A 21,872-nucleotide genomic window follows, 5' to 3' on the forward strand; every position below is an offset into this window, starting at 1 on the left:
GGTTGGATCTGGATCTGCCCTTTGCTGGGTTCCCATCCTCCCAGTAATGAATCACTCAGAGATTGCTATGCTCCTGTATACAACCCACCAGGCAGGGCTCTGTGCAGTGCATAAATCAAGCTCTCTCTGGTTTTTTCCTCCGGCATCTCTGTTCACAGGGACGTACCAGGGCCAGTGGGCTGGTGGCATGCGCCAAGGCTATGGCGTCCGGCAGAGCGTCCCCTATGGCATGGCTGCTGTTATCAGGTCGCCCCTGAGGACATCCATTAACTCGCTGCGCAGTGAGCACACCAACGGCACGGCGCTGCACCCTGACTCCTCGCCCGCCGTGGCCGGCAGCCCCGCTGTCTCCAGGGGCGGCTTCGTCCTCATGGCCCACAGCGATGCCGAGATCCTCAAAAGCAAGAAGAAGGGGCTCTTCCGGCGGTCCCTGCTGAGCGGGCTCAAGCTGCGCAAGTCTGAGTCCAAGAGCTCCCTCGCCAGCCAGCGCAGCAAGCAGAGCTCCTTCCGGAGCGAGGCGGGCATGAGCACCGTCAGCTCCACCGCCAGCGACATCAACTCCACCATCAGCTTGGGGGAGGGGGAGGCCGAGCTGTCCGTCATCGAGGATGACATCGACGCCACCACCACCGAGATCTACGTGGGTGAGTGGAAGAACGACAAGCGCTCAGGCTTCGGGGTCAGCCAGCGCTCGGATGGCCTGAAGTACGAGGGAGAGTGGGCCAACAACAAGCGCCACGGCTACGGCTGCATGACCTTCCCGGACGGCACCAAGGAGGAGGGGAAGTACAAACAGAACGTCCTGGTGAGCGGCAAGCGGAAGAACCTCATCCCGCTGAGGGCCAGCAAGATCCGCGAGAAGGTGGATCGGGCCACCGAGGCGGCAGAGAGGGCAGCCACCATCGCCAAGCAGAAAGCGGAGATTGCGGCTTCCAGGTAAGGCAGCCCCGTTGTTATGTCTGGTCATTACAGAGAGGAGGGGATGTCAGGGGAGATGTCGGCTGGCAGAGTAGCCGAGAGCCCATCACGTTGCTGTGACTCTGATCTCTATGGTATTCTGTGTGACCTGTGGTGTCCCTCATGGTGGAGGAGAGACAAGGTTTGGCCTTAATGAATAGAACAGGGATTCTTTATTGGGGCTGATGGACACAGACAGAGCCTGTGGTTCTCTCTGGCTCTCCAGCTCTCACGGGCTGATAGTCACAACCTGAGCTGCTCAGTGTCACCCAGGGCTCCTTGTATCCTGGGCTGGACTTTGCAATAATGGAATTGACTGTCTGACTGCGCTACCTTATTCTAAGCAACAAATGAGGGCTCCCCCACCCATCTGAACCATCACGTTTGCCGCGTGATCTCCATTCCCCAGCACAGTGCTTTGTAACTGGGAGCCTTTAATTTGCACAAAAAGGGCTCAGTTCTTCAATCCAAATGCAGGCAACGCTCGTCTGGATGTCAGGATTTACGTGCTGCAGGGTTAGGCCACAAAGCTCAATGTGCCTGATTTTCAGTCCCTGGCTTCCCACTGCAATTTTGCACCACCACACTGATGTGTGCAGTTTGCTGCATGCATTGGTGACAGTTTCTGTACAAAACTGTCTGTGCCAAAGTGGACAGGTTGGGATGTGACTGCAAATCTGGGCCAGTATTATTAAGGTAAAGAAGTAATAGTTTTATTGGCCACATGCAACCAGCTTGGAAACCTCACATATGTTCCCAGATATCCTGTCCCTGCATAAACTGGGTCTCATATAAAACCAGGGATGGATTCTTCAAGGGCTGTCTCAACATTACTTGTTCCAAAGTCCTGGTCAGGTGTAGGGAGAGGAACTTTCAGGGCACTAAAGCTATGAAGGTGAACAAATGTGATAAGCTGGTTGCATTAAATCAGCCTAGAATTTGGCTCTGCATAGATCTCACCAGCCCTCTGTTTGCTAAGGGTGGCAATTGTTTGTGCTGAACTCACGGGATAGACGATTCTCATCTGAAGCCAACTGTGCCCTGAGGTGAAAGGTCAAAGTCACAGCAGCTCAGCCACACCAGAGGCACGTTCAAAGGATGTTCTCACGTCCAGAAAACTGGTGCTGGGTGTCGAATTAAGTGAAGAAAGCAAAACAAAATCTCAATTAATATGCGAGCCCCAGGGAGCATGTGCTACTGTTGTCCCATGTGACGCTGGTGGCACCATCTTCCCCTGTGGCAGCCAGGACAGTGGCAGAACCCCAGGTTCATTTGGTGGCAACCTCACGCCAATACCCAATGAGCAATATCTATAGCAATACCTACACAGGGGGTCAAAGCTCATGACCCTGTTTTGCAGCATTGCATCGCCTGCTGCAGGACAAAGGCTGAGAAGCTGCAGCCCTGTTTGTCAAGGAACTGGGCATCAGCTGTGATTCACGGTTTCCTGGCTCAGCACCCTCTTAGCCGGTGACTCTTTCAGCCTGGTATGCAGAGATTTAGCTGTGCAACAACCATTAAAGCTTAGCAGGAGCCAAGCAGCTTGGTCTCCAGGTACTGCATGTGAACTATGCCCCTCACTGTCAATATTGTGGCATGGCCTTGGTGTTTAATTTCCTCTCCCTATTTCTTTACCGGTGGCATCACTTGTATGGGACACAGTGACAACACAGCTGTCACTTAGGAGGTGCTGTGTGTCATTAACCCCTCTGCATCCTGTTTTGAAGCCCTGCATTAATGGGGACCATATCTCTAATGCCAGACAGAAGGGTTCTCTAGAGGTTACTCCCCTAGTATTTTCTTGCTGGTCTATAGCTCAGAGAAACCTCGTGGGTCCGAGCCGATGCTTATAAATAATAAATAAGATTTCAAAGGGAAGAAGAGACAGATCCCTAATTACAGCTGCAGCTCCGGGAAGGGTTTGCCCTTTGCTAGGCTCTTTTATTCTTCTCTGCTTAGAGAGCAGGGGCTCCGTGTACCCAGTGGTGAGCTGGAGCCGGTTCTCTAGAACTGGTTGTTAAATTTAGAAGCCCTTTTAGAACTTGTTGTTCTGGGGCTGGAGCACCCACAGGGAAAATTTGATGGGTGCAGAGCACCCACCAGCAGCTCCCTGCCCCGCCCGGCCCCAGCTCACCTCCACTCCGCCTCCACCTCCTCCCCTGAATGCGCTGCCCCGCTCTGCTTCTCAGCTCCTCTCCACTTCCCGCGAATCAGCTGTTTGCATGGGAAGCCGGCGGGGGGGAGGGGGTGAGAAGCAGGCAGCGGCTTTGTGCTCAGGCCCAGGGAGGCGGAGGTGAGCTGGGGCAGGGGGGGTGTGAGGGGGCCACCCACACTGCTGCAGGTAACCCGGGAAGTGCGCAGGGGAACTGCTCCCCTCCCCAGCTCACCTCCGCCTCCCTGGGCCTGAGCGCAAAGCTGCCATTTGCTTCTCCGCCCTCCCTGGCTTCCCCCTGCGAAATTCACAGGAAGCTGGGGGGGTGGAGAAGCAGAGCGGGGCGGAGCGTTCAGGCGCGGAGGCAGAGCGGAGGTAAGCTGGGGCCGGAGGCGGGGTGGGGAGCTGCCGGTGGGTGCTCTGCAGCCACCAAATTTTCCCCATGGGTGCTCCAGCCCCGGAGCACCCACAGAGTCGGCACCTAAGGCGCCACTTTTGATGTGATCAGTGGGGGGAGCAGCCGCTCCCCATGCTCCTCCCCAGCTATGCTCTCCTGCCCCTAGGAGCCAGAGGGACCTGCCGGATGCTTCCTGGGAGCTGTCCCAGCTAAGCACCACCGGGACTCCCCACCTCGCCCCCCGGCAGGTCCCTCTGGCTCTTCGGGGCGGGGTGGGCACCCACTACGGTGGCCCACAAGACCCTCCTGCCCAGTTCTGGGGGCAGTCAGGGGAGGGGGGTGGATGGGGCAGGAGTCCCCGGCGGGCGGGGGTGGGCCACGACCCCCTCGTGGGAACCGGTTGTTAAGATTTTGGCAGCTCATCACTGCGTGTACCCAAGGAATTCCTGCATGTCCCAGGAAACCAGGCACTCAGCCTAGAGATGTCTTCCTGAAGCTCTTCTTATTAACCACAGAGCAGCGCAAGGGACCTGAGGGAAAGACCCAGTTTTAGTTTTTAATTACACTTGGAAATTTTTCTCTCTTTGGGCCTGTGTTTGTTCTATCTAATCTATCTATCCATCCATCCATCCTTTTCCACTCTTTCTCTCTGGGCCTTTGTGTATGTGTGTCTCTCTCTCTCTTGGACTTTGTTTTCCTGTTCTCTCTCTCTTTCCCAGTGCTGACCTGCTCTTGGGTACATATTGGCAGATGCTTGCTAGGCTGTGTGATTAAATGCAGAGCCCCTGGAAGACCAGCACGCTATGCCACTCACTGATGGTCACAATGCTTTCCGTGATTCAGCGGCAGGGACATTTCCATCAAAGCTAGGGCAGGTGGGCTGCGCAGGGGGAAGGCCTCACTGTGACCCACTTTCCCTCCTACCCACTCTCATCCTATTTCCCTCTGCATGGCTCACCTGGGTGGCATAGTGCTGGCCTCTCAGGTATGGGAGCTGCGTGTGCCTTATCTCACACTTCTCGTAGCGCTGCTATGCTCTGTGCCTGTTCTGTGCCGCCCACGAGACTTTTAGCAAGATCCAGAGAATTCCTGTCAATCAAGGGAAAACCCATTCATCAGGGTGAGGCGGAAATGCAGCGTCGCCCACCTGAGAAGCTGCTGGAATGCAGGGACGATGGCCTTGCAGTCACTTGGCTGAGGAAATCTCATCTGGGCCTATGTGCCTCCCCTAAAGCCCCCACCTGGAAAATATCCATCCCAGGGCTAGAATAAGAAATACACGTGTTGCCAAAAAACAAACCAAACAAAAAACACTTCAGCTTTATATGAAAAAAATGATCCTATTTTCAGATCTCTGTAAAAGCCTTGGGAATGCTGGGGTTGGGGGAAAAAAAGAGTCCTCTCTCTCCCTCTTTCCTTCTCTTTCTTTAAATATTTAGAGCCAAATTCTATTATTATTATTGTAAACTGCTTGTATTACAGTAGCACATAGAGGCCCCAGTTGAAATCTGGGCTCCATTGTGCAAGGTGCTGTCCATACATACAGGAAGAGTCAGTTCCCGCGACCAAAGGGTTTACCGTCTAAATAGACAACACAGTCAAAGGGCAGGGGAATGGAAGAATCATTATACCCATTTTACAGCTGGGGAACTGAAAAACAGAGAGGAAGTGACAAGGTCACACAGGAAGTCTGCAGTAGAAGTCACAATCGAACGCAGAGCTGCTCAGTACCAGTCCCGTGCCTTCTGCAAAAAAACATCCTTCTGCCCCATGTCCCCTGTGCAACCCTAGAGAATTCACTGGGGAGGCTGTGACCCTTCAAATTCAGTGGACACACTTTCCCCACAAGTTAGAATAGTTTGACAGTGGGTTGGATTTCAGGTCTTGGCTACTCCACCATGACCTGCATTTTTTCATTAAGGCATTAATGCTTGTGTATATCAAAGAGGGGTGAATTTTAGAGCTCTTGGCAGTGAGCATAGGGGTGGTAGAGCTGGCTGGAGATGAGCAGTTGCTGTGGGGGTATTGTGCAAGCATGCCCACCCAGCTCTGCTAATGTCCCACAATCCAGACCTATGTCGCACCTGTGCTCTTCCAGCTCCAACACACAGCTGTGCTAATGAACCCTAGTTCTGACCTACAGCCCCCTGGCTATTCCAGATGTGGGATCCCCATAAAGATCCTCCAATGTCCCTCATTCCTGACCCACTCCACCCCCTTGCTGATCCAGTCCTGAGCTCTCCTGTGCCCCTCAGTCCCGATCTGCCACTCCCCATACTATTCTAGTCTTTTGGGCTCCCTCCATTTTCTCTGCTGATATTTCTGCATCCTGACCTGCCACCCCTTCTGATATTCTAGTGCCAGCTTTCCTTTCAATGGACACTGCAAATTTAAATAAAGTAATAATGGCATTGATTCCCAGCCCATTCAGCAGCCCAGTGACCAGGCAAAAGCATGGGGGAGTGTTATCCAACACCTCCCATTACCCAGGCTCCTCACTGTTTGAAAAGCCTTGCTAAGTAGGCACTGTTCCAATCCTATGTTTGTCCCACGAGAAGTTCCATTTATTCCTTTCCTTGTGCCAGTGTCCCCTCTCCCATTCCATTCTTAATAGAAATCTTTAGACTTATGGAAGCTTGGTTGTGGAGCAGTGGTGGGGAGTAGGGAGGGACATGTGCTAATGATGTGTTCAGAACAATGTGATCCAGAGACAGATTAAACTATTCTCTCTTTGTAGCCAGCTAGCTAGATTTATACAAATGCGCATGACAGATATACACAGCTAACTCACTGGTTCCCAAAATCTACCTGAGAGCCTAATGACTCAGAACCTACTCCAGGCAAGAGAGGAGGGCTGGGGAGAAAAGGCTCCTCTGTTGATTAAATGTCCCTTAATATTACTGCTCAGTGCCTTAAGGCTGCAGTGCAGAGATGGTTTATTACAGCATAGCATTTCCTCTCTGTTTTCTGAGTGAGATGAAATTAATTAGAAAGGAAAGGGGGGAGAAAAAGAAAAGAAGTCTGGTGCCACCCAGCTCTAACCGGATAAGACAAACTGTAAGTTTCAATCACCCGTATTCAAAGTGACACTTAAAAACCTTTATCAGAAAGTGGGCTGGATCTCTTATCTGAGTGTGAATGAGCCTCCTGGGCTTATTTTTTGAGCATATTTGCATTTGATGATACTTTCTAACTGGTGTTGTATCAAATTATTGTCAAAGTTTAGAAAAGAAAAGAGAAAATAACGGTAGAACACAAGCAAGTCCAGATCAGGCAGCGTGGTTTTGGGGGCCTGGCTGATCTGATCCACCCCCAGGTCTCCTGCAATATCATGAACTATTGCCACGAGTATTGGCTGCAGTGCAAAAGCTGTGCCTTTTGTTCTGATAGGAGGTGCCTTATCTGAGCACCCGTGAATTCTTCATCCCATGGTGGTAACTCACTCATAATAGAGGAGCGGGGCGTGTGATTGATCTGTCCTGAAAGACCAATAACGCAGGAGTGCTGGAGGAGACATAATTCAGAAATGGCGATGCTTCAATTAGCTTGTGGCATTTAAAGTTATAGCTTCTATTTGTTTGTTTTTTTTTAAAAGGAAGGAAAATATCAAACTGGACAAGTGTGCTTGTGTTTGTAATTAGCTCTCCCCCACCCCAAAACACTCAATGCAGCAGAAATCCAGGGCCAAGAAAATGGGGGATGGAAGGAAGCTTGCACTGAGCTCTGCCCCCGGAGGAGCACGCCCCTCTGGGGAACAAGCTCCTTGTGAGTGCATGGCATCTGAAGCTGTAGTAGCCACAGGTGGTTATCTCATCAGATCTTGCAAAATGAGTTGAATCAGCCCTGGTCAGTGCTTAGCTTGGAGGCTTGCAAGGGAAACCCAGGGCAGTGGAGGAAGGGCTGCTGGTGACTCCATAGGTGACCCCATCTCCTAGTACTGAACCAACGCCCTTCACTATGGGGCCCTGTATCTTTCAGACAGAGGTGAAAGTAAGTCGGTACAGTCTGGTATGACATACCGGCAAGAGCCAGTACGCTGTGCCAGACTGGACTGGCTTCCCTAGGCTGGCGATTTAAAGGGCCTGGGACTCCCTGCAGTGGCCAGAGCCTGTGGCCCTTTAAATCGCCACCCAAGCCTGGCTGCCGGAGCCCCAGAGTAGTGGCAGCAGGGCTCTGGCGGTGATTTAAAGGGCCAGGGGCTCTGGGCGCTGCAGGGAGCCCCGGGCTAGCGTCAGCAGGGCTCTGGCGGTGATTTAAAGACCCTGGAGCTCTGCTGCGGTAGCGGCGGCCAGAGCCCTGGGCCCTTTAAATTGCCCCAGGGCTCCCAGCCACCTCTGCAGCTGGTAGCTCTGCGGGTGATTTAAAGGCCCTGGGCCTCCCAGCCACAGCTGGAGCCCCGGGGCCTTTAAATCTTGATTTAAAGGGCCCAGGTATTTAAAGGCCATGCCTCTTCTGGTTGAGGCCACACACCCCTGCTCAGGACTATGAAATACTGGTAAGTCCTTTAAGTTGCTTTCACCCCTGCTTTCAGATGAGATGCAAAACTGAGTTCCTGACCTGTCTTGAAAAGAGAAAAGGAGTACTTGTGGCACCTTAGAGACTAACCAATTTATTTGAGCATAAGCTTTCGTGAGCTACAGCTCACTTAATCAGATGCATGTAAGCTCACGAAAGCTTTTCTTTTTGCGAATACAGACTAACACGGCTGCTACTCTGAAACCTGACCTGTCTTGGTCATTAATAGATCCCATAGTATTTTCCCTAACAGTAGGGGGGTTAACTCTAGCATCCTGGCCAAATCCCAACTTCAGTAACCACATTCTGGCTCCCAACTTGGGTATGGTACTTATTTTTTGTGCAGAACTGTGCTGTTGTTGCTGTGTATTGTTAAATGGCTGATGCATGCCATCCCAGAGGTGGCTGCATTTCAGTAATGGGTCAAGGGAACCCAGTATATACTATAGCTTGTGTAAACACTCCACTTGTAAAGTTTGTTATGCGTACTGAGATCTTTGGAGGACAGTGGCTATATATCTTTTAGCTGTTTAAAGAGACACCATTAACTTAAAAATCATTTTCCCATCTGAAAATCTTGTACCCATTATTGTTGCACTTAATGCCTAGGATTTCTATAACTGAAAGAGATGAGGGAAAACACCGTTTTCTCTATTTCTGGTTTACTTTGTGCATTTTGACAGCACTTTGCATGCAGTCAGTTTCACTATTTATTTGACAGTGCATGCCCTTTCCCATGCTCTGCAAAAGGAACAGTGGCAGCATCAAACTCAAAACTGAAAGTGAACTGGCAGCCAGCAAGTATGCACACAGACAGAGAGAAAGGAGCCAGAATATTGCTGGGAGTGTTGCTTTTGAGTGCACCCCAAAAGACACTTCCAACCATCACAAAAAGGAGTAAACACAAGCCTTTGCATTTATAAAGGAATTTTAACAAACCAGGACACGCCAAGGTCTATCAGAAACTGGTATAGTCAATTTTTTAAGAGATTCCAGTTGATAGAGTACTTTTAATGACCGCTTACTCCCCCTACTCCCTTTAGAGCCAGCAAACAGTAACACTACCAGGAGGCCATGGGTAGTCTGATCTCTGCATTCTGTAGGACTGCTCCCTATACCTTTCCCAGTCAGCTGTTATCTAGCCTTCTCTTCAGTAGGCCCCTAAGAAAGAAAGAGAGCATGGTCTCACGCAGAACTGAAAGCTGTGTTCTTTTTATTTTGCAAACACTGTTTCCGGTGTGTGAAGACGGCTTGTCTATTGAAAAGACCCTTGAAGATTATTTAGCCCAGCGTACATTCATTCCTTTGTAAGCAGATAGTACTTGTAAGTTTCCTTTGAAATGTTATGGGCTAAATTCTCAGCTCCATGTAAATCAGTGTCATTCCACTGAAGTACACTGGAGCTATGCCAATTTTCACCAGCTAAGAATCTAGCCCTGTATGATTTCATTTCTGAATGTTATGATTCTCAGCTTCTACAGTCTTTACAAGGCCACTCAACTCCAAGATGGTCCAAAATTTAGAGTCTGCGAACAACAGTTTACAAAACCTAAGAGCAATTAGAAATGCCCTGGCTGGGATGATTTAACTGGGAATTGGTCCTGCTTTGAGCAGGGGGTTGGACTAGATGACCTTCTGGGGTCCCTTCCAACCCTGATATTCTATGATTCTATGATTCTATGTTTTCATGTTTTTATCTATTTAAATGTCTCTATTTATTACAATTTTGTTAAAATCATCAGCATTCCCCTGCAGCATCTGCAGCTCAGACACTGCAATGTTAGTGAGTGGAACCTGAAAGGGAAACCAACTGTCACCAAAAATGAAAATCTCTTCACTGAATTTCACTGTCCAAATGGAGAGAAATTAAAAAAAAAAAAAAAAAGGTAAAAATGCAGCATAACTAAGTGACAGGTCAATTGGATTCTCAACATTGTTTCAGTTTTAACAAACCGGAGTTAGTGGTAACATAGGAAAGGAAGTTTGTTTAAAATGTTTTTAACTTAAACTTTGGATAAATAAGAATTAGGGATGGAGTTTTTCCAGATTTCTTTTAATGCAATTAAAATGAAAGAATATGGTTCTAATTCGCCACTCTCTTACATCTATTATATGCTGGTGTAGCTCCAGTGAAGTCAATGGGGTACCAGAGCAAGGGATCAGGTCTTATGTGTTTGGAAATTAACACTGACATTATCCATTGAATTTCATTTTTAAAAAAATAAACGTGGAATCCCTCCAAGCCTACTTAGAATGTATTTCCATGGTGCCCAGAAGAAACTTCTGTTTGTATTATGGGATGTTTCATTCACATTTCGCTACTTAGCTTTACTCCACAGTTCCATAGCCTAGAAGGAAGCAGAACTAGACACCAGACCCTCTGTCACCTAGTGATGGATGGACTCCAATAGGTTAAGTGTACAGGTGGCCCAAGCAAACAAGATTTAGAGCTGGGTCATGTAGTGTCCCTCATTGCTGAAAAGATACAGGACTTGATTGTAATGGGTGGGAATTCTTTGCTGGGGTTACTGCATGCCCATAGGCCCTGTAGTTCTCCTTGACTATTTTGTAGCATGAACAACACACCCTTTGCTGCCCACTGTCACCAGTCAGGGTCTCCCTAATTCCTGGAATGGACCACGCAGTCATGGAAGGGACCACTGACTACACTACAGGTCCTAATCCCTTCAAAGACTGGGGATATTCAGCATATAAACTGGTCACATGTCAGGACATGTCTTACGGAAATAATTTTGTCAATACCTTAACCAGCTGCTCCTCGGAAGAACAGCTTCTAAACCACTCAATAGGTGATGCTACTCCCAGGTTAGTCCCAAGTACAGCACAGGAATTGGTTCAAGATGTATTACAGTTGAGCCACTAAGAAAATGACGAGAAAAATATAATTAAGTTTGCCGTCCACAGCGGATGAATTGGGCCAAAATCTGTAATAGTGACATTCAACTTTAGAAAGGGGAACTTGAAAATTTTTTTTTTTTTTAAAAAGAACACGATAGTCAAAAAGAACCGGACAAAGATGGGACTATTAAAATCCTTAGATTCGGCATGACTGCTACTTCAGAGTGCCATAACAGAGCCAAAGAAGGCCTGCATGCTCCAACAGAAAAAAGGAAGCCGGAAGGCAAGAAAAATCTCTCTATAGATGAGAGATTAAATGGCAAGGTGCAAAAGGTTATTTGAGCCATACAGGTCTCCTTCAAAAATCCAGCCCGAATGAAACCAACGGAACAGAACACTTACGGTCCAAAACATTCTAAAGCTACAATAAAGTTACTACAGGCAGTACACTGAGTTATAACAATGCTACTCTAGTTCTTTGTAAAGCTTATGCACAGCGTCTTATATTTGTACTTAGCTGTGGTTACACTTGCACTTAAGGTTTCTGCTGGCTTTTTTGATGCCTCAGGGAGCTATCTATGGGGCTCTTTCTTGAGTTTATTCCTACTCCCTTGTGTGTGTGTCATCAGAAGTGTCTTTGTAACAGATGATGGCAGAGCAGTGAGGAATCTGAACTGGTGGTAGGAAGCAATGGTCCACGTACAGCTGGGTTTCCTGCTTCCTGTCTTCGGTGAGGAACCATTTGGGGCCAGGGTGAAGGGGAATTCGTTGCTCACAGATTTACGCTGAAATGGGTCATGGTTAAATATGATGTTGGAGGCTGACTGAGCGTGAAAGTTCAACTTTGAGGAGCAGCAGCAATGAGCCGTGTCCCGCGCTGACCTATTTTAAACAGTGAGAGCAGCTATTACCGAAAGCAGTGAGCACGAGAAACGCAGCCATTCATAATTCATGCTGTAATTGTCTCCTGAGCTTGGGAATTGTGGAGGGAGGGGCACAAACTAGAGGGCATGGCATTGTCCTGGGAAATGACCTGAGTGGACAGACATATGTTAATGGCACACAGCCTGTGGAAAGGGACTGGGAACCACCTGACACTGGGACAGAGCCTGAGTGAGTAGGGGAGAGGTGCGTTCTTAGAGAATGGGGCCTGAGCCGTGAGGGAACCATGAGAGGGGGGCTAACCGTGTGATGCTGTACAGGGATGCCTGTGGAAAGCACGCAGGGAGCCAGGTTTTCCTAAGGATGGGGCCTGTGCAAGGGGGAGTGTCACAGGGTTTGCTCACCACTAGTGCACCTCCTGCTGGTCGCTCTTGAGATTAGCTGATTCCAGGTCCAAAGCCATCTTTCTGCCCCTCATCACATGCCCTGTCTTCTCTCCCGGCTGTCAGCAAGGCAAGATGCGCTGTGTTCATAGCTTAGCCCTCTCATCAAGTCACATGTGTCCTCCCTTTCTGGCGTATCCAAGTCTCTTCTTAGGAACAGGCTCAGGCACTCTTCCCATTCACTGCCCAGCCAGTGCCACTTCCCCCCTGGCAGGTAGGGATGCCACTTTTGGTTGGATGTATTCCTGGAGGTTTCTTCACATGGCATAATCTTTAATTAAAGATAATTTTTAATTCCTGGAGACGCCAGGCCAAACCTGGAGGGTTGCCAACCCTCCAGGTAGGAGAAGCCAGCCCCACCCTCTACTCCAGGTTCCAGCTCAGGGACCCTCTAATCAGCAGGCAAAGTCTGCATCATTTTAAACTTTGCTGCCTTTTCCCTGAGCCTTTCCTCACCTTCTCGTTCTCCCCCTTCTCTGGGTTTGCCAGCCCCAAAACTCCCTCCTCCCAGGGAGTAACTGCAGGCTACTTGGGCTCTGTAGCCCCCAAACACCCCTCTCTTTTCCCAGGAAGTGACTGCAGACCCCTTCCCTGCAGCCCCTTCTCTGCTGCCAACTTTCTGCCCTTATAAACCCAGCCCATCTAGCTCCTTCCTCAGCTGGGCTCCCACATTATTCAGTCAGAGGATTACGTAAGCCACCTATTCCCCTCAGCTTTGGCCTGGTTAATTGGCCCTCTCCTTAGCCTATGTTAACCCCTTCAGGGCAAGTGAGGGGTGGACACCCCAGCAAAGGGAGCCATGTAATCATAGGGGTGGGCCCTGTGCCAGGAGAGTGGGAATTATGCTGCCTTTCCCCCACTCTGCAGCAGCTCTGGAAATGGCCATTTTGGGGGCAGGTTTCTGAGGCAGAGCCTGGCTTTTTCCTCAGCCAGTAATGCTTCTATCCACTGTGACTGGGGCTCTAGGATTCAAGTTAGAGGGGAAGGAAATGTCCATGGTGGGGGACAACCTCCTCCCCCAAGCCTGCCGTGGTGACAGCTCACTTGGACCCCAATATATCAGAAAGGGCCTGGTCCTTGCTCCAGTTTGGGCCTTCTGCCCACCCACTCACTTGCCTTAGGGAATCAGTCAGGGGTTTTCATCTTAAGGGCAGCTTTGTCTTCCACGTTGTTCTAAAACCACAGCTGCTTCTCTGTCTCAAGGATCTCTCCAGTCCAAAAGCTCAGGGGAAATGGCTTTGGGTTCCAAACCCTCATAGGAGACCCATTTCCCCCTCTCTTCAGTCAGCACCCAAAAGGCCCAGAACATGAGGGCATGTGTGATCCCAGTTCCTTCTCATTTCCTCAAATACCTCCGATTTCCAGCCCTCCGCAGCCTCTGTCCAGCCCTCACAAAGTCTGAGATACTGCAGGAGTCTCCAGAGAGATTCCAAGAGGAAATAAAGAGCCAACAAAATAGCACCATTGTGGGGAGTTTTTTGTCTGATGCTTCCTGTGGCATTCTCCGCTTCTCAGCTAAATCCTTCCTTTGCAGCCCCTTACTGCAGGGGGGAAAAGAGAGTAAAACCACCAACCAGGCACCTTCCCAAAGAGGGGTCCGACTCCAGGCCAGTCCCCATGGGGGACAGGGAGGGAGTGCCACCCAGCCCCCAGCTCCACTTTGGCCCAGCCCCAGCTGTGGCCCCACTCCCGGCCGTGGCTCCGTTCCTGGTCTCGGCCATGGTTCTTGGGCCCCGCCTCAGCCCTACTCCCGGCTTCAGCGCCACTCCCATCCACAGCTCCTGACCATGGCTCCTGGGGGGCGGAAGGGGAGACACGGGCTGGTTCCATTACAGGTAAGGGGGAGCGTGATGGAAAAAGTTTGGGGACCACTGCTCCAGTTCCCTTACTCTTGGTGAATCTCACTCACTGCACCCAAACAGTAACATCCCCTCCCCGCCAGTTCCCTCCAGCCCCATGCCCCTTTTAAGATGACATGTAGGGAGAAGGCTAAAGAGGCTTTCCTGATGGTCGACTCCCTGGAGAAGATCACAGAGGGGGCTGGAGGAGATGGCAGGCAGATGCAGGATTCTGTAAGGCCTTGCAGGCAAGCCTGAAAAGCTCAAACTAAACACAGAAGGACAGAGGCACCAGGGGAAGGATCAGACAAGAGAAGCGACATCATGGCCCAAGTGACAGGGAAATCAGGAATTTTTGTTGCAGCACTTTGGAGGGGAGTGGGAAGCAGGTCGCTTGGAGAGGAAGGCTAATTTTAGTTGGGGGAGGGAAGAGTGGTTCTCTGCACCTTACTATTTTACATTTAACTGCCACCCTCCATCCAGAACAATGAGCATTTACTGCAGACAGCAATACCTATCCTGCTTTCAGACCCGGCCCTCATGCTGCTTGTCAGTTTCAGGTGAGGGGGTCACTGTGTGTTTGGTTACAAATGGAAGAGCTGTGTTCAGGCAAATGCCAAGCACAGGAAGTCATTCAGTGCTGTCTCCTTTCTATACTCTGCTATCTTTCTCTCCTCCCTCCCTGCATCACAGCCCACCTCCTACTGACAGGGGGTCAGAAGATACCGCAGTCGGATGTGATTAGGATCAGCTGTTATTCCTCTCTTGTCCTTATAACAAACTGTGCAGCTGTCAGGCTGGATAACATGGGTGCCTTCTGACTCATTGTGCAGCCAGCATGTCCACCTCCGGGCCAGAAAGTTGGATGAATGGCACAGAAAGGCAAAGATCTCCAGCTGGATTCCATGAGCATTTAAGGGATCCCTGATGGAACAATTACATAATCAGCGATTGTTGGCACTCAAGGTCTGCCCTCTCTGGTCAGCATCTGTTTGAGTTCCTCTGCACGGCAAGGCTGATAACTTCCTGCTCAGACCAGACTTAGAGACTGTATTCTGTGTGGGATCTTAGTGGAAATGCTCAGATTCCGCGGTGATGGGCTCTGTGTACAAGGACCCATCAAAACAGAGCAGCACTGTACTAGCTGTTGCTCTTATGCAGAGATACAGCCATCCTCCTACCCTAAGCCCTTGTGTTTACAAGCCATCTACATAGAATACAGAATTACTGCTGCAGAATGCCCCCATCAGTCGCATGGTGAGGCCCAGACCAGCCATCTCGAGTCATGGCCCCTCGGACTTCCACGCACTTAGCAATCTGCATAAGGGCAGAGTTTTATTCCACCTTCTTGGTGGGGATGGAGTGCAGGGCAATACATTTTGATGGCTGCACAATACAAAATTGCTTTGCGTATATGCTCAGAAATGAATCTGCTGGAAAATCCTCAGGAAGTTTTACATCAAATGATATTGTTAAAAAAAAACAACCTCCAATAGGAAACTAAATGCCTCCAGTTCTCTTTGGCTATATCTTATTTAACTTGGCTGTTTAAACAGCTGTTATCTTGTTCCTGAGAGGGCAACCTAGTGGTATCTTTCTTTTTTTCTTTTATGGCTATCATGTCTTTCTACAGCTAAACTCCTCTTCTTCTGACTTGGCGTTTTCCACCTGTGAAATGTTTTGCACCCACTAAGTAGAACGTGAACTTACACACTCAAGATACGTAGCATTGGTTTATAATAAACAGGTGTTTGTCCGATCATTGCTCATTGAAATAACATTGTGAGGTCAGAAATCACTATCCTATTGAATCAGGCACTGCCACTGTCCCATTCAGTATCCTGTACATTGATGTGTCTGTGTGCCTCGTCCTTTCCTTTTTCAAGCTGACTTGTCCTATGTTATTCAGTGGAACCATCATTCCAGTCATCCTTTCAATGTTTTTTACTGTGCCAGTGATATATAAATAAAGGAAGTGGGTTGATTACCTCCTATCACAGTTATCTGGTACCAGTATCTCCTAACATAGGCACCAGTTTGGAGTACATGAGCTCTGAGGAGGCCCTGTGCTGTTATATCTCAGCATGCCTGACAGTGATACACACTGGAAATGCCATTTTCACCTTACAGCCAAGCAGCAGAGGTGTAATGAAAGCACAGTAAGGAGTTAAAAGCCCCGGAGGAGTGTTGTGAGGGTGAAGCTAATGCAAGGGTGGAGACTGGTTAGTGGTGCATGTAGTCAGGGATCGCAGAGTGGATGTGTGGGCAAGGCCTGGTTGGTGAAGAAGGAATAGTCGGAAGCTGAACGTTCTGTCCCTGTGCGGCAGTCTTCTTTACACTGGGGCCAGCTGGGAACAGGCAGAAATGACACAGCACGGTAGTGAGACAGGAAGAATCTGAGGGTGATTCATTCCTGGCACTTACCACTTTCAAGGGACTAGGAAACAACATGAGGATATTGGCAGCATGTGGGGTTCAGTTGCCAGCTTTTAGAGAGAAATATAATACCTTATCCTGCATGAAAAGCTGCTGGAGCCAGCTGTATGTCCTTCCTCCTCATCACCACCTGCTGCTCTTGCCTGACAGAGACACTGCAGTCCATCCCAGACCAGATGCTATGTCTGATTTCTAATCCGAGCCCGTGACAGGCTTACAGCACGTATTGAGCTAACACCACCGCTGTTCTGCTGGGGACCAGCTCCATTGCAGAATCGACCCTTCCAATTGGAATTTGCAAAATCACTGTAGCCTCCTCCTCTCACCCAGTGGGGCAGCCTGACAGGTTATCACCTCCGTGGCGTGGCTACATGGCTTGGCAGGATAAGGCAAGGAGTGCAGGGACGGCATTAGGAACACAATAACTTCCAGCCTACTGGGACAAACACCTCCCTAGTGTAACTCCATTGACATCAGTGGGCTTACACCAGAGATGAATTTGGCCCACTCAGTATATAGACAACACAGATCAGTGATAGCTCAGAAGTTCCCATCCTGCAACCCTCAGTCCCCAAGTGCAATCAGTGGGACTACCTGTATGAGTGAGTGTCACTCCCATGAGTAAGGGACCACAGATGTCTCCAGCTGTCCTCTCCTTGTTCCTTTAAAGCAGTAACACTCCCTGTCATCATGTGACAGCTACTTGGAGACATTTTACAGTGGCCTTTGTGGCTCCCCTGCTGGTGCGGAGGGAAAAGGAGGCAGGGTGTGTGTGATACAAGCATGTCTCCTCTGACTCCAGGCTGTGCCTCACAAACACACAACTGACTTCCAACGTGGCCAAAACACACTGGGCAAATAGCAGCCACCTCGCCCTGCCTCCCCTGGGAAGTTTTCAACTTCTCAGGCATCCTTGAGACAGGGATCATCTCTGTTCACCTCACCTGAGGTCTCCGGCTTCCCCCCAGTCTCTGCAGAGCAGGTTTCATATACACCCTTCTGGGGCAATGAGTGAGGCTCTAATAGCTTGTGGAGTTAGGCACACCCCAGGGGGAAGATGCATAGACATGGTGATCCAGGACCTCCTTGTGGGCCATATTGGTCCATAGACCTGCCATTGTTGGAGTGTGAACCTTCTCTTCCACAGCTCCTGGAAAAGCCTCTTTTTCTTTCTGCCTTATCGACTCACCAATTTTCTCTCTCTGGACCATGCCTCAGTGCTGGGAATGCCTGTTGTTTCTGCACGTTATTATCTACCTCTCTAAAGCATTTTGAGCTATGGGCCTTATGTGACAGAAGGACCAGTTCCTCCTCCTGTGGGAGCAAGATCAGGCACTGCAGCTGCATTGTGCTGTGTTCGTTGGCACACTGCTCGTATCTCTCAGGTGGCTTCTTGTAGCAGAAGTTCCTCACATGACTCCCCAGCTTCCCACTGCTAAAGGTTTTCCTGTGCAAAGAACAGAGACTGCGGAGCTGCTTTTCTTTGTGATCTAGAGGAGAGAGAGAGAGAGAACCTCCCACACCCAGTGCGGCTGGTTTTCAGGCCTCATGGCAATGGTGTATATGCCTCCACGTCCGACTGTCCCCATTCTTCCTCTTCACAACAGGGTCAGGGAAAGAGCCTACTGTGAAGTACTAGAAACCGGGGGGGGAGGGGGGGGAGAAGGCTCGTCTCATTGAGGACCTTATCTCTTTTGTGCATTAAAAATCCCAGACAGGACACTTTTCATGATCATAGGCATATTAACCTCAGTGTCCTGGCCAATTTCCAATTGGAGCAACCATATTCAGACACCCTAAATTCCCCCTGCAGTTTCCAGTAGATGCAGGATTCCTGTTCTCAGCTGTGTTGCTGAGTGCTGTCAAACAGCTGCCACACTACACCCCAGAAAGGGATGCATTTGGGTGGTGAGAGGAGGGAGTCACTGACAGTTGGTGAAGAACTTTGGCGGGGATAGGGTACAGAAGGCTATTATGATTTACTCTGCCCTCCCATCCTAAGAGATCCAGAGATGCTTCTTTCTTTTCCTGCTTCCTTTCTTATTCCCTGCCATGTTTTGCTCTCTGCAGTACTGTTCCCCTCCCTAAATCCCCCACCCACCTTCTTTCCTACAATAACAACCCAAATACACTGATGACTCTGGACCCGCTTGATTTATTTCACACCCAGAGAGGAGGAGAAGGAATATAAGAAGCACAATATAGATGAAAATGCAGGGGTGTTTTCACAGTGTCTGGGCAAAAATATTTTGCTTGCCAGGAATCCCCATAGTCATAGATTTCTAGATCTTCAAGCCAGAAGGGACCATTTTCACAGCCTGGTCTGGCCTCCTGCGTTGTTATAGGTGGATTTTTGTAGGGCTTGGAGGGAGGTGGAATCTAAGCAGCTCCAATTTTTCCAGTGCCTTGTCTTGTTTAATTTTAAATGGCTTGAGTGATGAGGCTTCTGCCACCTCCTTAAAGGACAAACGACCAGTCGTTGTGACTTCATAATCCAGGAAATGAGAGGTTTTGTCTATAGACCCAGCTCAACAAATCCCCCAGAAAATCCCGGGGGGATTTACCCATGGATCTGACTGATTATCCCTCTAATGTTGTGACTAAGAAAAGTCCCAAGGTGCTGAGCACCCTCAATTCCCATTGAAGTTAGGGGAGAAGCAGTGTTCAGAACCTTGCATGTGGGCAGATGGGTCTCATCCCCTAATCCTTATCATGGGGTATGCAGCAACCAGAAGTACTCACCTGCTGCCAGTTAGGATGTGAGCTTCTTATTGTAACAAAAGTCGAAATCTTTTCCATCCTGAATATAAATTGGCCTCTCCCCCCATCCAAATGATCAGATCTGACCACAGCTCCCAGGCTTTTAGGAGTTTCTAGTTCTGGACTGGAAAGGTCATTTCATGGCCAACTCTCATGTGCAGCCTCTGTCTTCAGTGTTAATGTTTCCACACAGGCACCACATCCGTGTTTGTGTTTTGGGCTAGAATGTTATTAATGCACTCAGTAGTTTTACACCCACTTTGCACTCACGTCAGTGACTGTCTGGTGGGGAGAATCAAGCCTATTGCACTCACCAGCTCACTCAAATTTGAGAAGCTGAACTTCACCGGTGTCTGTTTTCACAGGTTATGCCTAGTTTGCAGATGCACAAACAAATATTGCTTGTCCTGTTTGTGTCTGCAAACTACTAACCTCTACTGGGTAGAATCAGAACGGCTAAATTATGAGTTATAAGCCCTTTACTGCTAATTGCTCTTGCAGCTTCTTCTTTGGTTCCAGCCATAGATGTGCTATTGGAGCAGGAAGATCACGGTTCTCTCTTGGTTGAAGGTCCAGGTGGCCATGGATTTTGTAGAACATTATCAATCCCGAGTCTAACCTGATGGGATTTTCTTTCCAGCATGTGAAATAACATTGACATTGTCAGGTCAGAACCTAGCATCCGGGCTGCTGCTCACTTTCTTCTGAAAGATAGTTTCACGCTTTTTATCTTTAGAAAATTAGTTTCTTCGGTGATTAGTGAGACCAGGATGATCATTATGTTTTTTCTCTGTTCTTCGTTATTATTGTCCTGTTGAGAGGCTATTTATTTACTAGAAGTTGGTGGAAACCATGTCAGAATTCTTCAAAAAAAAGCGTTGTTTTTAGGGGTAGTGAATACAAATCAGATGTGCAAATTTGCCAAAAATAGACCAAATTCAGCCCTAGCATATGGGGGGAATAAACTCCTTTGACTGACACCTGTGTTTCTTAAAATTTTTTGTACTGTCACCTGTTGTATTAATTTAGATTATGGAATATGTGGGCTCAAAGAGTCAAAGGTCTTTACATGACGCTGTATCTTGTGCAACACCAAACAGCTTTTTGGAATTTGGTTTATAGAGACCCCAGCCCATGGCAAACACATAAATCCTTTTAAACTCTTATTAAAGATACAGGAGAAAAATAGGAAAAGCAGTTAAAGCATTTGAAAGCGAAAGTATGAAATAAGGCTGTCCTTCAAATAAGGCTTTTCTGTTTCCCTTTAACGGGTGAGTTTTTAGAAAGAAAATCTCTCTTGTTTGACAGTCTCTTAGCTGGTCATAACTGCCCTTTTGGGAGAAAGAGAAGTTAGTTGAGAGGCGCTGGAGCTGTTGTCGTTGCTGCGATTGTTAAAGTTTGATCCTGTTTCCTAGAAAACAAAACAAGACAAACAAAAGGGGAAGGAAAAGAACAGCAAAGATAGAAAATGCAGCTTCTGTCTCTGGTGGAGAAAACACAGGCCCATCACAGGGTCTTATTTAGCTACTCTGGGCATGTCTACACTGCAATTAAAAACATGTGGCTGGCCTGTGCCAGCTGGCTCGGGCGAAGGGATTGTTCAATTGCAGTGCAGACGTTTGGGCTCAGGCTGGAGCCCAGGCTCTAGGGCCCTGCAAGGTGGGAGGGTTATAGAGTTCGGGCTGCAGCCGGAGCCAGAATGTCTCCACCGCAATTAAACAGACCCACAGCCTGAGCCCTGGGAGTCCAAGTCAGCTGGCACAGGCCAGCTGCAGTGCAGGTGTCTAATTGCAGTGTAGACGTACCCTCCGAGACCTGGCAAACTTGTACCAGCATCGGGCTATGTAGAGCATTGCTTTTAGCGGTCTTTCTGGCCACAGGCTCACAGCAGTGTTGCAAAATACAGCCTTGGCTGGCTAAGTCAGACTCTTATTAAACAGAAGGAAAAAGGAGAGAGTTAGGAAAGTAAGAAATAAGGTAGGGAAGGAAAAGGACACATTAGAGGGTGGGAGACTATAGATCTCACATCCCACGTGGTATTTGGGATTTAGCTGGCGCTGGTGGTGAGGTCATCTGGCTCCCACTCACTGGCCCAGTCTGGTCAGAACATCTCTCAGGATTAGCGTGAAGAAGGTCTGAGGTCCCAGGAGATGGTGGGGGTAGCAGCCACGAGAATGATGCTTGCTCCTTCCCCTTCTCTTGCCTGTCAGCCGCGTTCACATCCAGCTGTCCATCCATCTTTTCCCCTCCACAGTCTGTTTTTTTAAGTGCCGCAAAAGAGAGTAATGGGAAGAATAGCCCATCCCTTTGTTATTTTGTCCACTGAATGGGCCTCATTTCCAGCACACCAATTTTGGTTCACTGTTGTCCGGTTCCACACGTCTCTTGTTTACCAGACATGATCTTAACACAGTCTTTGAATTATATCTGGAGACCCTTTTGTTTGTATGAAGTCAGGGTGACCGTACATCCCGTTTTGGCCGGGACAGTCTCTTTTTTAAGCCCTGTCCCCGACAACCTGACCCCCCCCCCCAAAAAAACAAAAAAACAACTGGGCATTTGATCCCCAGCTGGCAAAAACAAACTGGACAAATGCAGTTTTGTCAAAAAAAAAAGGGGGGGGGTGCGACCCC

At 48.9% G+C, this 21,872-nt stretch overlaps 1 protein-coding gene across 3 annotated transcripts in view; it reads left to right on the forward strand.

Moving 5' to 3' along the window:
- Positions 1-21,872, forward strand: part of JPH3 (junctophilin 3) — a 134,801-nt gene that overhangs the window by 31,571 nt on the left and 81,358 nt on the right. For all 3 annotated transcript variants that reach the window (XM_084644315.1, XM_084644317.1, XM_084644316.1), the window contains exon 2: positions 159-936. In XM_084644315.1, the coding sequence (XP_084500441.1) occupies positions 159-936 (778 nt within the window). The remainder of the gene's footprint in view (positions 1-158; positions 937-21,872) is intronic.

The sequence above is a fragment of the Lepidochelys olivacea genome (assembly GCF_965140295.1).
Source record: "Lepidochelys olivacea isolate rLepOli2 genome assembly, chromosome: 12".
Taxonomy (NCBI): Eukaryota; Metazoa; Chordata; order Testudines; family Cheloniidae; genus Lepidochelys; species Lepidochelys olivacea.